The 19,890-nt window shown below is 41.4% G+C and overlaps 1 protein-coding gene across 1 annotated transcript in view; it reads right to left on the minus strand.

Moving 5' to 3' along the window:
• unc5db (unc-5 netrin receptor Db) overlaps positions 1-19,890 on the minus strand; it is a 214,293-nt gene that overhangs the window by 73,089 nt on the left and 121,314 nt on the right. The window contains exons 3-4 of the mRNA XM_076098931.1: positions 12,471-12,614; positions 11,002-11,105 (exon numbers count right to left, since the gene is read on the minus strand). Of these exons, the coding sequence (XP_075955046.1) occupies positions 11,002-11,105; positions 12,471-12,614 (248 nt within the window). The remainder of the gene's footprint in view (positions 1-11,001; positions 11,106-12,470; positions 12,615-19,890) is intronic.

Genomic DNA, 19,890 nt, shown 5'->3' on the forward strand with positions numbered 1-19,890 from the left:
GAGACTCTCTCTGACCTGCGAGAAAGGAGTAGGCGGCGGGATCGGAGAGTAGAGACGAGTGCGGAGGAGGCGGGAGGTGGGACGCAGTTAAATGCTAGCTTGTTTTGGAAAAGCATCGCGGTGTCTTTGCGAAGCTCAACAGAGAACAGCTTGTATCACAGTGCAGAAGCACTTAGTCGATTCCCCTTTGTGTCGTAGCCCGGGCTGTCTACCTGAGCTACTGTAGATCAAGGGGATTCATCTCGGATTAAAGGCTTTCATTCAGGGAAGTTGAAATTGGCTTCCAGTTTGGCTGTTCATTTCACACTTTCTCTCAGAGTAACCTCTCAAAAGAAACTCATTATACAGGGTTGTCATGGACTCCTTTCTCGCCGGGTTAAAAGATCTGCTCCGCATTCACAGCCCTTGATATCTGTGAAGTAAAAAGTGGGGGATTGGTTTTGGATCGGGAGCACCGAAACGAAATTACAAATAAGCCGGTTCTAAGTTCTATTAACCGTGGGCAAACAACAGTCTCGCTTTGGATACCATGTATGAAGGTATTTTCGTAGCAACGCTATTGAGGATTTTCAGATTGCACTTTCGTTCCCGGCCACGACTCACACACACCCGTGTCCTAAATTTGAATAAACAGGAAGCTCCTGTGAGTATAATTTGTTGTTGATAAACTGTTGAATGGCATTGAAGTTAAAGCCTGATTCGGTTTGCCTGAAGAAGGAATGTTGACAAATACCAATAACTATTGATTCACATTTTACAAACCTAAGATAGGAAAAGTAAGTCTTCAAAGTTTTTCTTGAAAAGTGAAAACATTTTTGAAAAACATTTTGGGCTATTTCTTCAATGAACTATTCAGTACATTCATCTATCCATCTTACCTGTACCATCTAATGCGCTGCAATGCAACTCTGTCATAAAGTTTACTTTTATGATGCCTATAATATTCTGTTTTGAAGACACTGTCATAAGGGCGTTAATTATGTTTTAGCACTGAGGTCATAGCTTCTGATGGTGTTAGACTGCATTATATTGGGAGCCGTTTCTCATATCACAAAACCTCTCAATATGCAGTAATGTTGTCCAACTCTGCGGTTGCAGTAATAAACATATTTTGGATTATACATTTCTGTCAATGTCAACAAATACTGAACTCAGTGGGCTTCGTAAAGGAGGATGTCATAACAAGGCTGCTGTATTGAACAGCATCACGGGTGTTCCTAATAAAGTGGTCACTGGGTGTATTATCACCGTATGAAGTTGATGTTGCTAACTTGTGTTTATTGAGTCTATATACAAATTCAGCAAATACAGACGCTTGTTCAGTGGCCCTCGGAACCCGAGTCACCCTTTAGCGCCTGTATGAGGTGCACCGCGCTTTCAACTAGCTTCAGTGTAAACCCGTCTGTGTCATTGTTAGAAGGTCAGAGCCACTGATGTGGTATGAAGAGGGAGAGAGTCCGCTTAGGGAGGAGCTCCAGGAAGCCTAACCAAGACTTTTGTTGATTAAACTTAACCAAGTAGTTTGGTTGCCTAAACCAAATAAACCGTAAAAGCTGAGGAAACCTACGTCGGAAGTTTATTTTGAAAAGACACTGTATGCATGCAACAAGCAGAAACTCTACGTTTCCTGTGAACACGGAAGTTTATTTTGAAAAGACACTGTATGAATGTAACAAGCAGAAACTATGTTTCCTGTGAACACGGAAGTTTATTTTGGAAAGACACTATTCATGCGATGAGCGGAAACTGACGCTGCGTCCCTGACACGTCAATAAAACTGACGCTGGACGCGTAGGGTCACAGACCGAAGCGTCAGCATCTGACGAGTTGGGAGTGAGAACGGCAGATTTTGTAAATAGACCTCTAACACAAGTTAGTCACGCAAGCTGGACAAATGCAACTATCTTCTCCAGCTGGTTGCCTAATGTGGTGCTGGGCTGGTAGTTCACAGTGGGCTTACACAGTGTTTGCTCAGCGTGGAAACAAGAGTAGAGGTTGCTATCCATAAAACCCAAACGATGAGCTATAAGAGGCTAAAAGGCTGAGGGGAGCTACAGAGTCACCTTTCACATTACACACACTGTGCAAACTTATTTGCTCCATTGTTGACAAGAAATATAATCATTAGTGCGGCTTTAAGTTTGTTTTCATGGACTTGATTTCACTGCTTGGGCTAAAATGATTTTTTTCTTCTCTGGAAAAATACTTTGTTTCTAATAAGTCATACCAAAAGTTATTTTTTTTGTGCATTCTCCTACGAATGTAAAGCAACATGAGCAATCTGTGCAAACCCCTGTATTGCAGAACCTGTTTAGGCAACAAAACCACTTTGTTAGGTTCAGGAAAAGAGTGTGGTTCGGGTTAAACTTGGGTTTTCACACAGGACACAAACAACGGTCTCCTGGGTGAATGTCCTGTTTTTGTTTGATGCATCCATCCCGACCTCCTCCCTACCTTTATACTACGTCACCTGACTTCTCTTAGAGGCAGCCCTGCACGTCCTGGCTCGCAGTTACCTGGGTTATAAACAAATTATAGTTTAGTTGTATATAATTATAGTTGCTCACTGTGTTGACAGCCACTAGTAATTGAATGACTGCAGCTAAGCTCGAAACGTCGTTCCTTCTTTTGTTCTCCATGTTTCCTTGAACATTTTTGAGTGCAGCTCTGTTATTACATCTTTTGTCGCTTCAGCCTGTGACAACACTGATTCTATTGTTGCAGAAGTGATTTGGAGCTGTGACTTACTGCATACTGCAGAGAGACAGCTGAAGATGTGTGGGGATAAGCGCCCTCCAGCAGGCGAGGCCGCTCAGAGGAGGAGGTAAAAGCAGCTTTTCCTGTCTTTTCCTCTCCTGGCACAAACCTGTCAGTCATGCTGAGACATCTCTTGAGTTTCTGGTTTTTTTGGGATGTAGGATTTTTCAGTGACCTCTACTGTCATAGAAAGGTCTTGTGGTTGTTCTACAACGTGTGTATTATTTGTTGATGAATATTGCAAAATTCAAATATAAGACCTTTTGATAGAGTTGGAGAGGGGTTTCTCACAAAGAGAGTGGAATGGGTTTGTTGTGGAGCGGGTTTCTGGATTAATTACTGGGATTTATCTCGTCCAGCAAACTGATTTGTTATGCTCTTGGCTATGTAAAGATATAGTGGAGCAATGTCTACCTGAGCAGAGAAGGAAGTCACTTTCCCTCTGTGTGTGTTGTAATCCGAGCTTCTCTGTGCTTTGGTTATACAGCGCGGCAGCATGTGCTTGTTCGTGCATGTGAGCCACAGTGTGTGTTGCTAGTTTATGGCTAGCCGACCACGGCGCCGTCGCAGAAGCGTAGCCCCCACCCTCCAGTTCACCCTCAGTCAAACACTGTTCGCTCTGTCAGCGCTGTTGCCGTTCTATGCACTGTTTGTGCTGTTAGCTGCAAGCCGCCCTGGCTCAGCCGCCGCCATGTTGAGAGCCGTGTGGGGGTAGTTGATCTGCTCTGAAATTCGTATCTAGCATCTTTAAAGAAGACCAAAGAGTTAGGGTCAACACCTGACTTTTGCTACACCTATACGGAATATCTTTATTTGCTCAGATTGTCCCATTTTGCTTTTCAAGGCAACATAATATAACACTGCCTTAAAAAATGTCTGATTATCGCTTTGCTTTGATTGTTTAATTAATTCTGTAAGATTAAATGTTGTGACTATACTTTGCAAGTTGCTGATGTTATAATTGAATGGCAAGAATAGAAAAAGTTTGAATTGTGACGTCCCACATCAAGGGTGTAGCTTTGCTTTCAGAATGGGAAAACACAATGAAGTCTTAATATTTAGACAAAGAATGAGGAAAAACCTGATTTGCTAAATTAAAACATTATAATAAAATTGGTTCTTTAGGTCTAACAAAATAATGCTTTATATATATACTATATATACACAAATATATATATACATATACATATATATATGTATATGTCTGAGTATTTACCAATCAGATGTCTCTATGTAACCTGTGAGTTAAAATCCAGCCAATAGCTTTGTGCTACTCACAAAAATAGATATTGCTGTGACCGTATAGTGGAAGCTGACCTAAAGGAATGTATCAACATTTTTACCAACTTACATCTTCTCTCAGGTGTATTTTGGACAATATACAGACACAATTTGTAAAGTATATCAAACTGTAAGACGAGAGGGGGACAGAAATAGGATTGTGGAGAGTGAGGGGGACATGTTTATTCACTGGAAATTACGCCCTGGTGCCACAGCTACAACATTTGTATTCCAGACTGGTCTGACACACCCAGTATCATCTTATGCTTTGGCAATTGATGCTCAGAGCAAGTGCTCTGGAAGTCAGTTGACGTAGTATAAAGAGCGAGAAAGTTGGCATTGGAGGAGGAGTGGGTGGATGGATGGGTCAAACAAGCACAAGGCTTTTTACGCAGAAGACTGCTGTTCACGTCAACCGCTGACTACTTCACTTGTTATTTCATCGGCGTAACAAACATACTCATTTGAACCTAAACTTAGTAGTTTTGTTTGAATTGACTTTAAACGGGTGTTTAAAACTGTGACTGTGCGTCCGCATGTGACGTGTTGGGAGCGAAGGCGTTAAAACAAAAGTCAGGTGGCCATTTTGAAACAGGTTTTTCTTGCTGTAATCATTCCTCCTGTCTGTATCGGCCATTAAAAGACCCCCATCATCAAATTTCTATTTCAGTCATGGAGGACGAAATCCACAGTCCTCTCTCCGTCCTGAAATACTAAATATCTTAAGTTCTAAAAAATCAATAGCTTAACTGAGGCTGGAACTGGAAGGCAATCCAGGCTCTCCGGAATTTAAGAACATGCAAAAACGGGGAAGGAAATCACCACAAAAGCCTTTGTTGTTAGCTTATTCATGAATAAAAACTCCAGACCTACACGTTGGCTTTTTAAATGATTTATCTACTACAATAAATGCTTAATAATATATTATTTTTCATTGTTACTTGTTCTTGCCTAGATGGCCTTCATGTTCATCCTGTTTTTTCCCCCTGTTTTCCACGAACACCCGAAACACTTTTGATCTGCGGTTGACAGAAACCAGTCATCTCTTTTTCTTTTGAGGCTTATACGAGGCTTCAGCCATCCCAGTTAGAAAAGCACAGTCGATATCATCCAAAGTTACAGTTTTCAGTCAAATATTTGCTGCTGTTGTTACCATTCTTCCACTGCAACTCAACAGGGAAACACTGTCCGTGGAACCGCGAAGAAGGAATCTTAAACCAAAAGACAGTGAAGTTGGAACGGAAGAGAAGTCTTCACATTGAGAAGGACATTTTAATGGCCTGTAGGAAGAGGAGGAATGACCACAGCAAGCAACACCTCTTTCAATGTTCACATGGTCCCTGACTTTTTATTTTAAGACTTGAGTCTGGAAGCCAATCATGGTCCAGTATGTAACTTGCAGTGTTTGATGGAGACATGAAACGTTCAGTGCACATACACTGAGAATGGACTTGTGACGAAGGACACATCTCGTGTCAAGCAGTTGAAAAATATTAACATATTCACAGATTACGGATTTTCCCACGAGGAACAAGGAGTACATGAAGTTTTTTTTAACAAAGTAATTGAACTTCTTTTCTGGAAATACCATATCAGACACAAATCTCTTTACAAAGCCGACTATTAAACATTTCTTTTACAACTAATTATAAAAACATATCTGGGGGGTATATTTAAAGGGAAACCTGGACCCTGTTTTCCCATGTTTTTGTGCTTACGTGACTAATGGGGACAACACTTTAAATTGGTCCAGTTTAGAACAAGTGTGCTACAGATGGTTGTGACTCAACGGGCTGCAGAGTAATACTTTGGGGCAATTCTGAATCATCAATGTACGTAAATTAAAGGTGCTTGTTTTTACCACTGACAGTGTAGGAAATTTGGGTTTAGAACTGTGTTTTAAGAAATTATAATAGAAGTGTTTAATAATTCATAATTAAGAAATCATAATTAGAAGTGTTTTAGAATTTGTAGTTAGAAGTGTATCTTAGTAGAATTTGTAGCACCTTTATATCTATGCTTGTGAAGTTTTTGCCAAAAGTTGCAAATCCTTATCTTTATATAGAATCCAATGTTTATCATAGAAGTGTTAAACCATAAAAGACAGTTATTGAATGTATTAAACTGTGAAGAATAGCCAAGGGAGAGTCAGATTTATAGACAGGCAATTTCAGCGGACGCAGACGGACCATCACCCGAGCCAGGGGGTCCTAGCTGGCTGAGAAAGGAGGAGCCAGCTGGAGTTAGCCAATAGGAACTAAAATGGACAAGAGGAGGGGATTTCAAACTGTAAACTGGGAAAGATTTCGGTCTCTTTCCTCTGGTCTCACCGGGAGGACAGCTGTGCTTCTACTGGGATGAGGGTAAAGATGCTTCTCTGCGCAGAGAATATATATCTATAGATACTGTAATTAATGTGTTCCACTCTGTATTTGTATTAGATTCAGTAGGATTAAATACTTTTTGATTGTAAACCAGTTTATGGGAGCTTTTATTATCGCAGTGGCTCTACTGTGAACAGCAGTTGGAACGTGAGCTGCGGCCTTCCCTGTGTGGTAAGATGCAACCCTCCACAACAGGCTCAGACTGTCATTATACGCTGTCTGACCTTATGTTGAGGACCCTACAGAGAAAAAAAAAAAAAAAAATTCTTTGTAGGGTTCTTTCCATAATGCTGTCAGATAAGTGTAATAACGGATTCTGTCAGTGGTAAGCACTTTTAGTGGATGCACATCGATGGTGCAGAGTTGCACCGAGCCATTACATTGCAGCCCATTTAGTGGCTGCTGGCTGCAGTGTTCTCATTCAATACTGGACCGATTTTTTAAATGGTTGTTCCCATTAGTCACAGAGACACAGAAACATGGGAAAGTAGGATCCAGGTTGTAAAATACCAAAGTTGCCCTCTAAGCAAGAAAATAAGCTGGTTCAAGCTTCTGAAACGGATGATTTGCTGCTTTTATTTGTCATACATGTTAGTTGGCTGCATATCTTTGGGCTTTGAACTTTTTGTAATTGACCATTACTCTGGGCCGTGGGAAATCATAGCTTTCTGATATTTTATAGAGAAAATGATTTGAGAAATCGAGAAAATAAATCGAAAAGAAAATGTGATAATAAACTTAATTAGTGTAAACTTTAGGGAGTAATAGAAATGTATTCATCCAACCCCAGCGTCAACTAAAAAAGCAAGTGCTGAGAATCTAAAAGGTATTTCAATAATGACTCCGGCAAACCGCAAGTGAGGGTGAAATCAGCACCAGAAGAATATGTCAAATGTTGCTCTAAACTTACAGTATAATGGGACAATTGTCTGGAAGGAATGGCTGTAAATTAAAGCATTGTCAAAAAATATCTCTACTGTGGCACTTCGTCCAAATAAATAAAAGGAGACCTGTCAGACTCGTGCTTCAATAAACTGTTGCAACCTCGTGATACACTACTCATTAGCTCACCCTGACATCCTCACTGACGAGGGTGATTTCCAAACAGATCACAGTGTTTACGCTGCACTCCGACCGCAGGCCGGGCGTTCTGTTGGGCCCGCTCTGCGTTTTGCTGCGCCGGCATCCGTCCTGCAGCTGCACTCTGAAACCTCACACGACCACACTCACGGATGCCATCTCAATATTTCATGGACGAGGTGCCCTGATATCGACTGGGCTGAGGATCTGCCCTCCCCTCTCTGCATTATTCACTCCCGTCTCTTGCGGCTGGGCTCATTTGTGTTGACAAAGGACTAGATGAGAGGTTGTGATTCAGTCTGTACTGCTCAGATTCAACTATTTTCACCCCCACTTTGGATTCTGCGGCGCTGGAATGACATCACTCCTCCATTTCCGTGCTGAATCATTTATAGAGCGCATGGGCCGGAGGTTGACCTCCACTTGAATCTGTTCCCGGCACACATCAATGACACATCCATTGTTCATGCCGATTATCACCGGACCAAATATAGAAGGAGACATTCCGCATTTTGGAGAGGAATGTGCACTTGGTGACATTTTGCACTGAGACATTGAAATGCTATATTTGCCGTTAAAGGGTTTGCGCTGTTAAAGTGGCCACCAGACATTTAATTACCAAAAGCAATCACGACACTTTATGTTGATAATGAATACTATTAAATACTGTATCGTGGGGGGTTTTCCATGCCCAGTTATGCAATGCTTAGCAGTGATGATGTGTTTCCACCATAACCAGGAGGTAGTTGTAGTACATTTTTGTGACTATATTTATCATTTATTTATCATTTTACTTACATTTTAAATGCAACCCTTTTAACGCACAACTATATTCCATACACAAACAATGTTCCCTAGATGACGTTGATGTGTTATTTAATAAAGCGTCAATCAAGTCAACGCTTGTTACAATTACATAAATTAACATTTCAAATTTGCATTAATCACCGTTGAAATCATGTTATGTGCTCTATACTGAACACGGCTGAGCTTTATGCACTAGCAATGTTCATGCTATTAGCACCGTAAGCTCCTAGCCGCCGGCTCAGCGGTCGCCATGTTGAGAGCCGCGCGGAGGCAATCCCTCAATCGTAGATATGCTCTGAATTTCGAATGTAGCACGTTTGAGTAAAGTATCTGAATACTTCCTCCACCACTGCCGAGCTTGTACCAAAATGACATATTTGTTCGATGAGGAAGCCTTAAAGACAAACCTGCACTGACGCAGATGATCACAATCCTGGAGGACATTGGAGTCATATAAACAGGGAGATGAATAATCAGGAACAATCATTCCAGACAGTCTGGATCCGCACCAGAAGCCTCGTTATGAAAACCTTCTTAGTCTATGGAGGGTCTGAAAACACAGGACTTTCACATAGGGAACCTTTCTTCTGTAATAAAGAGATAGGACTTGTATCCTATCTCTCTATCTTATCTTATTTTTAACTGAAGTCAAGATAGGACAAGCTGCTGAGGATATTCTTCTTTAATGAGGCCCAAAGATTCCAGACTAGTACAGAACACCTGGTATGTTTGATTTCTTAGATGCAATGCCCATCCACAGATCTGGATGTCCATGTTGCAACCAACAGACACAATGATGAGATTCCCTTTCATGACTTTGATGTCTTCACCAACACAGTGGGAGAGCTGCTGATGGATGAAACTACAGAATCCAGTAGAAGAAAGCGTAACATCCCCCCAAACACCCACTCCCTTGCATCATCCCACAAAAAAATTAATAATTGGACCATTCACTTTGTGGCCTCCTGCCCCACTTTAAAGCTCCAGCCCTATTTGTAGGCCTCTGCTCGAAAATGGCATACCCACACTAAAGTGATCGTAGTTCTGTAACTACAAGGTCTATTTTAATAATTTTTGTTGATATAATCAGATCACAACACTTGTGAGATTGTTCAGATGGGTAATATTGTGTATATGTTGCTGGTTAATATAGTAATGAAGACATTACACAGCTCAAATTGAAAATAATCAGGTTCGCCTGAAAAAAAAAGCACTTTTATTGATATAAGGTTGTTGAAATAATGCAGATATCTCCCTAAAAACTCTCCCAAATCATAGCACAACCGATCAGTAGTTGCTGAATAAAGGTTAAAGTGGGATAAAGTGAAGAATAAGAGGCTTTAGTAGAGAGCGGTCAAGCGAGGTCATCATTTTCGAACCAGCTGTTGCAGCTCTTACATTGTCCTTTTATATACTATATAACTATATATTTCATTTTTTTTATCACTCATATTATTCAATACATCCAAATACAGCTGTTAGGAATCATTTTGAGATTCCTAACATCATCAGAGCCTGTTTCTGGCTGTCATCTATAGGATTTTCTCAGTTCATGTGTGTGTATGGGGCTGTAGGTCAGCCTATCATTGGTCGATTTCAGTCAATAAGCCCTCCTTCGACGCGTCAGAGTCTCAGTAAGGCGTGTGTCGAATTTGGTGTTGATTGACAGAAGTTTCAACCAGTAAAGTTGCAAGAAGTGCCGCGTCTCCCTGTGTATAAATTTCTGCTAGCTGGAAGTCTGACCGCTTGCCCATGCTGGATTGACCGCTCTTATTCTGGAAACAGCTCGGAAGTAAACAGGATGCAGTTGGCAACAATGACTCCAGCTTTGAAACGGATAATCTGCGACGTTATTGTACTCATTTTTCATAAAACTTGGCCAACAACCCACGATTTTTTTCGCCGGAGGGCAGTATGATGGTACGTTTGACCACTCACAGCTTCGTAGTGCTCCCACGGAGAGAAAAACCGAAGTTATTTACGCGTTTGGCCACGAGTGCTAATGCTATAAAATGTATTGCATGGTTTGGTAGCCGCTAGCATCAGGGTGCAAATATTGATTTGCTGTACACATAACGGCGATTTCTGGCCAGGATTTCATGCTTTTATGCCACGTTTTCTAGATGCTTATATTAGTAGTCTATAGTTGTGTTTGGAGTGTGTACGAAGTGACTTATATGATAGTGTTGCCCATACGTTGCTGTTTAATCCGGAAAAAAAACTGGACCAATCCACAATACTGGCGAACAATAAGGCTATTTTCCGAACAATATTTTCAGGGGTTCTGAGCCCGAGAGCCCCCAAATTTGGGGGCGTGGAGTTTATTAAACCAGATGTTTCTCAAAGCAAGAAAACACTCACGAGGTTAACGATGCAATAAACTGAATTTTAGAAATGGATCTCTGAGTATTTTTGATGTCTATATTTTATTAAATTACAGTTTTCAGAAGATTTGATTAAAATGTGTGCTCTGAATCCTCACTTTGGAACGAACACGTTCACTTCTAAACTTATTGCTGGTATCTAACACCAATATATCAATCTCTTAAAGGTCAGAGGAAGCAGAGCTGAAGGTAGAATTGTCAGAGAGTGACTCTGCCAGAATAAGGATGGCCACTCTGATGCAGATGTTTTTTTCTGCTCAGTGGGAGTATAAGCTTCTGCTCCTTCGGGGGAGGAGCAGCAGCCTTACCTCCGCCACAGGCACTCCCTCTGGAGGGCGACAGTGCAGTACGATCATCCCGTTGATTGGCACCTCCTTCCCCTGGGGGTCCTGCTCGAAGTTTTTCCTCAGGTCTGTGTGGGGAGATAAGAGGCAGCTGTCAGGTGTCAACTGTTACGGTCAGCCAGGCCTCAATCCTCTCCGGCAGCTAACAAGCCAGCCTGCCCTCGGCTCTGCACGCCACGACCTTCAAAACCCTCCAACCAGTGCAGGAGAGAGAGGATCTCATGACCCTGTGTTACGTAATCTGTTGACAAGGTGGTTTGGAGGATACACCGGATGGAAGTATTGCACGAGGATTGCTCCGATCATACTGGGCGTTCGTGTGCATACAAAAATGAAGGATCCTATTCTTATCATTTTCAAAACTGCCTTTGATAGGTCATTTCAACACGATTGGGTTTCATGTACCCTAAGATCATGAGAGATTCCCTGCATGTAAGGGATCCAAAGACAGAAGGGAAACTCTATAACAGTGCCTCAGTTCAGCTGGCAGGTAGGTAAGAAACACAATGATATGCAAATCCTAGCAGATAAAGATTTTTGACATCACATCATCGTCCATTAAGTCAAATTCTTACTTTCTTCAAAGGACAAGAAAATACTTTCTTGATGTGTGTGATTTCTCTCAGTTTTCTCTCCAGGGCCACATAAGAAATCAAGTAGAAACGATTGGAGTGCAGCTTGAACACAGAGGAGGGCTTTAAGATAACCTATAACACCATCTGGCAGAGGTATTGGATTTGGACAACACTGGGCTGTGAATAGCTGATTGCGTCTGAACTTGATGAGACAGCATTCCTTCCTGGGAATAGATTATTTCACCACTGATACATCTGATTCATTTTCCGCTAAGATAATGTCAGCTTGCTGTGTTCACATAGTTTGGTCCAAACCAAAGGATATTAAAATGTTGGTGGTCCTGTTGCCGATTAACTCCAGTCTGCTAGAGACACATGGACAGACACTGTGAATCAGTTTGGGTGACCCGTCATTCTGCATGATCAAAATACTTCTTGGACCTCCGGGGGAAAATCACAAGGTTGATTTTATCTCAGGGACTGACAGCCTTCCCAGCACTTGAAGGCTTTATTTTGTATATGCTTTTGTTTTTTTAAATTTATTTTCTGTATTTATATTCTGCTCTGGTGGTCACAAAAAAAAACCTGAAGAAAAGCAGTATTCAGGTCAATTCTTCAAGGTATTGTACATCGCTGTCACTTAACCTTTTTAGATGTTGATTTTTTTGGCAAAGCACAGGACATACTGTAGCTAAAACAATATGACATCTTATCTCATTTGGTCTTTAAAACAAATAAGTTCATCGGGACGGCTACTCCCTTTTCACTTTCAGTTTTCTTGCTCGTTTAGTACGTATTGCCCAAAGCTTTGCTCTAGAGCTGCCACAGTGCAGATCGCTGAGGTGTCTCCATACTCACAGGCGATGCGGACGGTAGCCTTGCGACTCTTGGAGGTGCCCAGGTGGCTCCAGGCCACACAGAGACACCAGTAGTCCTCCGGGCCGTGGAAATCTTCCACCTGCTGACGGGACACATTTATCATCACCTCACGCACCTTTAGCCCTGGAACAACAGAGAAGATAAGACAGTTAGAACCTGCTACCAGGACCTGAATCCAACCGCTTAAGAAGTATCAGGTTTCAGGTCGGGTTTGGGTCGTTCTGTTCTGTACAGCTTCGGGTCGGGTTTGGATTTGGTTAGTTTGGTTGATTTCCGGCAATGCATTGAGTTTTGGCTCAAGCTTGGGCCATTTTGTTGCTTAACACTCTGGTCTGGTTGGGGTTTAACTCTTTTCAATGAAATTGATTTAGAAATGCCATATTCTGTGTTGGTCTAACATGTTATTTTCACTTTAGGAAGAGTTCTTTTTCATTTCTGAGAAAATCTCCCCAAAGCAAGCACATTATTTTGAGTGTTGGACTGATTTAAATTTGACTTGGTGCTAAAGTCAGAGGATCAGAGTTATCACAATTCATCCTGAAGAGGACATAAATGTCCAACGTGATCTTAGTTACATGAATAGTTACATGAATAATGTACCGCCACCATGGAAACTATTAAGGTTTAGTCAACAAAACCACTCGGGGGCTTAGGAAAGAAAAGATCGGTTGAAATAAGTTTGTTTAATACTTAACTTCACTTATGCATCCTATGTAATTTAAAACGAGTCAACAGTGACTATTGGTTTTACACAAGACAGGAACACCGGTCTCATGGGTGGAAGTCCTGTGTTGGACCCATCTGTCCACCCTAACCTCCTCCCTTGGTGCACTTTGATTACGTATGTCAGTGGAACCTGGGAACTTGTGCGTCCACCACATAAAAGGTCTCCTAGTTGACTCTTCATTGGCACTGTCTCCGTGGTTCCGGTGCCACCACCGCTTAATCCATTGTTAAGAGGTTATGGTCATTTCACATATTTCTGTAAAGAATCTCAATTTGCCCAGTAGTTGCCGTCACTAAGGAGCCATGCCATTAGCATGGCAAAAATATGGCTTAGGACGTTGAGTTGGGATGGGATTTCAAATGTGCTTGTACCAGTCAGGTTCAGTTGGGTCAGGTCTTGAAGATGCATTTTGTTTTAGACTGGGTCTAGGCCTTTTCTTAGGCACACGCAGTTAATGGAGCAAACTGAAATAGGAAAGCCCAGCATTCTAAATAAGGGTCCTTACAGAATCAATACTACGATACGTCTACAAGCTTGCGTCAGTGATCAATGGGTATTACAGGATTAGTTATGCATCAATTCTTATAAAGGCTGACACACTTCCTTTGGCTGAGCTCTGAGAGCATCACTAAGGAAATTGGCAGAAACACAGTCCCCCGGCGGCCTCTACTGTATGTTGTGAGTGCTCAACGCCGCTAACAAGAGGAGAGCTAAATCAGCTGTAGCAGAATTAGCATTAATAACTTGAACCACACTTAACCACTTCAAAAAGCATGTGTAGGCTCGCTGTGCAAGCGACAAAAGGACAATAGACCATATTATGTAACACAAAAAGGCATGCGAACACAGCACTTTGCGCAATGCTCTGACTGTATTCTATTGAATGCAATAAAGAAGAAGGAGAAAACCCTTTATTTGAAAATCCTCTTATGCAACACGCTCCCCCCAGTTGGAAGTCTTCGTCACCCTGTCATCTAACTTCAGCTGGGTATACAGCAACTGCTTTTAATCTGAGTCCTCGGTTTAGGGCCTGTCACATGTGTTTTCTCACCGCTCCCCAGAGTCTCATGCAGCCTGCAGGCCACAGCTGGATTAAAGGCAAGGGATGTGCAATGAACTGGGGACCGCCAAAGACCAATACCCAAACCCCTCCACCCCTGAGTCTTCTGGCTTTTGTGAATACACCCTCTCTGATAAATAACACTGTAATCTGACATGCTCTTACTAAAGTCAAACAGCCTCATACTGCGGCTGCACAGCTTGCGAAGCGCTGAGCAGACTTGGGAATGAATACCAATTAAAGTGACTGGCAGAGAGGCCACGGCGATGGATCCACGCTGGCGTTCACAGTGAAATTAAGAAATGGAGAGCATTTCGAGGCGGGCGGTCTCCACTGTGCTGGGTGTAAATGTCAACAACAGAAAAGTGGGCTTCTTGCTTTTTTGTCACCCAAAACACGGTTGACATGTTGTGAAAAGCTGATACAAATTAGGCCGTTCATCTCAATATGGTGCAGTGCAGTGCAGTGTCTTTGGCGAGCGGGTTACTTTAAATCGTGATTGACAGTCCTGGAGAAAAAAAAGAAAAAGGCCACTTTAAGAAGAGGAATAAACAAAGCAGCAGCTCTATGGTTGGTGCTTCCTAGTCGCAGCCCCTGTAGAGACAGAGACACAAGCATAATTCATAATTTCTCGAGCAGCGGCAGAGAGCTGGCAAGTGTATGTGTGGGAGGAGAGATAGCGGCGAAAAATAATGACTAATGCCTTTCCATGATGCCCTAAAAAGTCTGAGTCTGTGTTTCAGAGAATAAGAAGAGAAGAGAGACGACAGACTGATGGAGAGAGAGAGAGATGCCAGCGGTAAGCTTTCACAACAGAAACCGGCGTCGACAGGTGGTTTGCCGGCGAGATGGAGACAAGTGCTGCCACTGTGTCATCTGTCAGCCCTATTTGTTTATAGGCAGAATATTGTTGACAGGGCTCATTAGAGACAACCACCTGATCTGTTCTCCTCCCCAATCCCCTCCTTGCTCTTCGCAGTTTCCTGAATCACTTGATGAATCCATCCAAAACGGCTGAATCACTCTGAGAAAGACTTGCAAGAGGGCTGATATAAGAACTAAGTTTTTGTCTGTTCTGATTCCAGTGACGAGGAGAGTGCCACAATCTAGCTTATTAACTTGGATGTGGGTGACAGGAAATTCATTAAAATGTTATATTAGGATCATTTTTGCTTAAAAGTTTCAACTTCATGGGTTTGAGGTCAGAGGGAAACTTTTGTCACATGTCATCTTTCACTCTCAGCACATATTCCCTCTAGTTCTCTTCTGTTAACCATCCAATAAAGGTGAAATTGGAATGGGGTGCAGCCCCATAGATCAATATTAGACTTTTCAGAAAATGGCAATATCTGCCCAATGTACTGGCAAACCCAAAATACTGGTCCATTGGCTCTGAAGTAGAGGAAAAGTGAGAGCTCAGGATTAGACTATATTACCCTCACTTCAAAGGCTCTGCCCTCATTTTGAAGGTGATGAGTCATTGAAATATCTGTTTAATGTCACATGGACCCCCCTCTCTTTCTGCTTATTAAAGCAGAGTCGCTGTATATCATACCGGGCTGTGGTAGCCATGCATTCTTATCTTTAGGATAAGTTAGGCAATTCAGAAACATCATCATGTGGTACAAAAATGCGTCATTTCCATAGCCCATAGATGAAAAAATAGCAGTCGCTACTGGCGATAGCTTGGCTATTTAAAAATGGCGGGTTTGTGTGATTTGTACGATTCTAGCTGACCAATCAGTGATCTGCAGTGTTTTAACTCCACTTTCTAGAATCGGCTCAGTTTGCTTGGAACCTCAACCAAAGTGGTACCAAAAAAAGTACCAGGTACCAGGTACTATCCACAATGTCTGCTGATGGAGAACCGAATCCTAAAAACAATTTGCAAAGAAAATGTGAAAATCGACACCTTCTCTGACACTTTTCATGAAATAAAAAACCTTTCAATTTAAAATGTACATATTTGGTATTTGAAATACACAATAGTGTAATACTGTAATTCCCTTACACTTTAGTGTCAAAAAAACTAATTTCTATACATTTTCTCCCACCTGTGTTTCATTTTTTTCTAAATTTAAATTGCGATGGCTCTCTCACCTAATTTCACACTATTTAGCTAAATATGCCATCTCCGCAAAATATGCTTTAATTTTGATGGATAATTACAGGTTAATTTTAAAATGAACGCTAACAGACAGAAATACCCTGCGTCTGTTTTTTCTTTCTTTTTGGTGATAGATTAATGTAGCCGGGCATTTAAAACAACTTGATGACGGTCGTTAACTTAATCAAGCGTTAGTTTTGAAATAGCTTTAATCAGGGGCCCGACTGCCGGCTAAACTGATCCTTCACTAAACAGAGAGGAAACACACGGAGGGTATTTCTGTCAGGTACATTCGTTTTTAAATTAGGAACGGTGGTGTCCTTTTCTTTAAAAAAGCGATTTCAGAGAGAAGCAGACAGAAAGGTCTACAATGTGCGTTTGAAGGATACATTGAGGATGTCAAACTGATTCAGGGGGAAAAACAGGTTAAAAAGATAAAGATGGAAGCTAAAGCCTACAGATCAAAGTGTAAAAGTGAACCTGGAGATGGTGGTCTAACGGACATGGAAACGCATCTCTAACGAATCTTAGATCGGAAAAGGCAATTTCGCAGCATGACCCAAGTATACTTTCCCATGGAGTCAGTCAGCTAGCCGAGTTCCATGTTTTTCGGCCTTTATTAGTTTACATTTTGTTTAATGCGTACCATTAAAAGTCTTGTTCCATTAGCTCCTAGCATGGGACAGTTTCACCCCATGTGATGTCAGCATGGAGAGAAAAAATGTTCGGAGTGGTGAAATCATTTCTGAAATTAAATGTTCACCCAATTCCTTATGGATATTTGGCCAGTGGGGACGTTGTTCCCAGCACAACTTAAAAAACAGAGGAGTTTTCTTTTTAATGTAACATTTTTTGGTGACATCACTTTGGACATTTTTAACAAATATGGCACCAACACAATACACATCCTGCTAACAAATTAATTTGAGAAGAAATGGAAGAAAACCCATATTGTTAAGGAGTTAATTGGTTAATCGGTAATCTTCCGACTGTGGCTAAGTGGAGATCAGAGCTGTCTTTCAATCAGAGGATCGGCAGTTCGATCCCCGGCTTAGGCTCCACTAGCCGCATGGCGATGTCTTGAGCAAGACACTTAACCCCAAAATTGCTCCCGTAGCTGTGCCTACGTTGTAGATAGAATCTGAATTGTAAGTCACTTTGGATAAAAGCGTCTGCTAAATGACTGTAATGTAATGTAATGGCAAAGCTTACAGTGGTCAGACTATGGGAGAGAAGCTTGGCTAGATGGATTCACCACATAACAAAAGGAGACAATCCATACCAGAAAAATGACAGCTTGTTTGCTCAAACACTTAAAGTGACCTACATTTGAAAAGGCAAACTCATGCAGTCATGCAAATAGTCTCAGTAAAGAAAGCAGAGGAAGCTTGACATTTCCTCAACTTAACCAAGCACTCAATGTTGCAATGTTATATTGAGCCAAACTTCAACAAATTGCATGGCTGATGAGACAACGCTCATCTAACACACTGATATTGATCATTTTGAAAGGCATTGACAAATGTTCTATTGAGTGTTGTAGGAATGAGTCCAAAAACAAATAAACGAGTAAGCATTTATGCACTTCCTGTTCCCTCGTCTCAAAGTTAATTGTTTTTTTGGATGGGTTTGGTTCGTAATTGGCAGTATGCCTTGAATAAGGTCTGTGGCTAAGAGATTTAATTGTTTTGGTAAATACATCAGTAAATACTCCTCTTGGGAATTTTGAAGCTCTAAGTGTCTAACAAGTGGCTAAATAATCCAACAAAGAGCCATCAAGCCAACTAGTCCACCTTTACCTCCTGGTTGTGTATACTCATACTCATACAACCATAGTGTAGTTCTTTTATAGCCTAACACTTTTTAATCAAAAATCATACAATTTGTGAAAATGATCTTGCTGAACAAAAGTGATCAAATCAAACAGCTGTAAGTGGCAATCGACAAGTTGTTTTGCTAAAGTTACAATCTCAAAGATCTCCCCTTCATTCTCTTTGGTGGCACCTATGGCAATAAGCAGTAATAATAAGTATAAGTATGTGTAATAATACGTATGTGTGCGCGTCCTTCACATATCTTGAGAATCATTCAATCCGATCAATTTCACACTTGGCAGGTATATTGCTGGGGACCCAAGAATCTGCAGTTCGAAGTTGATGCAATTTGGACAGGCAACACGATCAATATTGATACAATTTGAACCAACAAGCGCTTTGTGCAGCAGCACGGTCGGGGTCGAGCCTTTAAGATAAAATAAGATAATCCTTTATTAGTCCCGCAGTGGGGACATTTACAGGATTTCCCCACTTTGCAGCGGCTACTCATTAACTGCAGTTGACTTTTGTAGTTGGATGCGGGATGTACTAACATCACGAGCAAGATCTTCTTCACATCCCTGGAGCCAACAAAACGATGAGCGTCTCTCGACAACGCTGCTAGCAACACTTTTAGGGGCCAATCAATCGGTCCGCTCCGAGCAGGCAAGTGTTCCCAAAGTGCACGCCCCTCGGCAACGCTACAAGCAGCAACACCAGGAACCAAGCAATCAGCCCATTCTGAATGGGCAATTCACAAGTCTATTTACATTCATATCACCTAGCAAATAATACATTTTGATTGCATTCTCACTTTCCATAATAATGTAAGTTCACAAAAAAACACATGAATGGCTGCATTATAATGCACTGACCAAATAATCACTGATCATTTGGAATAAAAAAATGTTTGACTAAAAATTCAAAGTACCATTTCCAATGTAATCAATTACACCGTGAACTCAGTTTTAGTCTTTTTAGGGAGAATTGTCCGTAAATGAAAGCTAAATTAATATTTACCTGGAAATGCTGAGGAGTTCCTTGCAACAGCCCAGACAATCTTAATCAAGCTGCATGTTGCATTTTGCAATATCTGGGTTGAAGTCTGTAACTCACTCACTATTACTTGTAAGGCTTAATTGCTGCGAGCACACGGTAATAACTGAAGGCGACTCGGATGAGCATTTTAACATTTTAATCAACTCAGAGCCTCTCCCATCTGGATGTTAGCGTCTGGACAGTAAGAGGAGACAGTTGTTTGGTGGTCTTTTAGCGATTTAATTAAATTGAAACTATAAAAGTGAGGGGGACATGTTTTCCATGGAAGTTATGCCCTTGGGTGACGCTCATAATGCATATCCAATAGATCAGAAGGGAGTCCCTTACTGACTGAAAGTCCTAATGCCACAAGCTTTGCATTCATTACTTTGGGAATGCCACCATAAAATACTTTAGTCAATACCCTACTCGTGAATTTTAAAGCTTTTATGTGTCTTAAAATTCCTTGGCTTTTTGGCGAAGGAACCAGTGTGATGCTATCTTTTGGGTTGGCCTACAAAAATATGCCATCCTTGCAGCACTCTATTACAAGAGCACCAGGCACAACGTTTAACAATGACTAGTTTAAAGTCCACAAAACCAACCTAAAAATGAAGAAAATCTGAAATGATTGCTACGGTATGATTGAACAG

The sequence above is a fragment of the Anarhichas minor genome, unplaced genomic scaffold (assembly GCF_050575085.1).
Source record: "Anarhichas minor isolate MPS153535 unplaced genomic scaffold, ASM5057508v1 ptg000025l, whole genome shotgun sequence".
Lineage (NCBI taxonomy): Eukaryota > Metazoa > Chordata > Actinopteri > Perciformes > Anarhichadidae > Anarhichas > Anarhichas minor.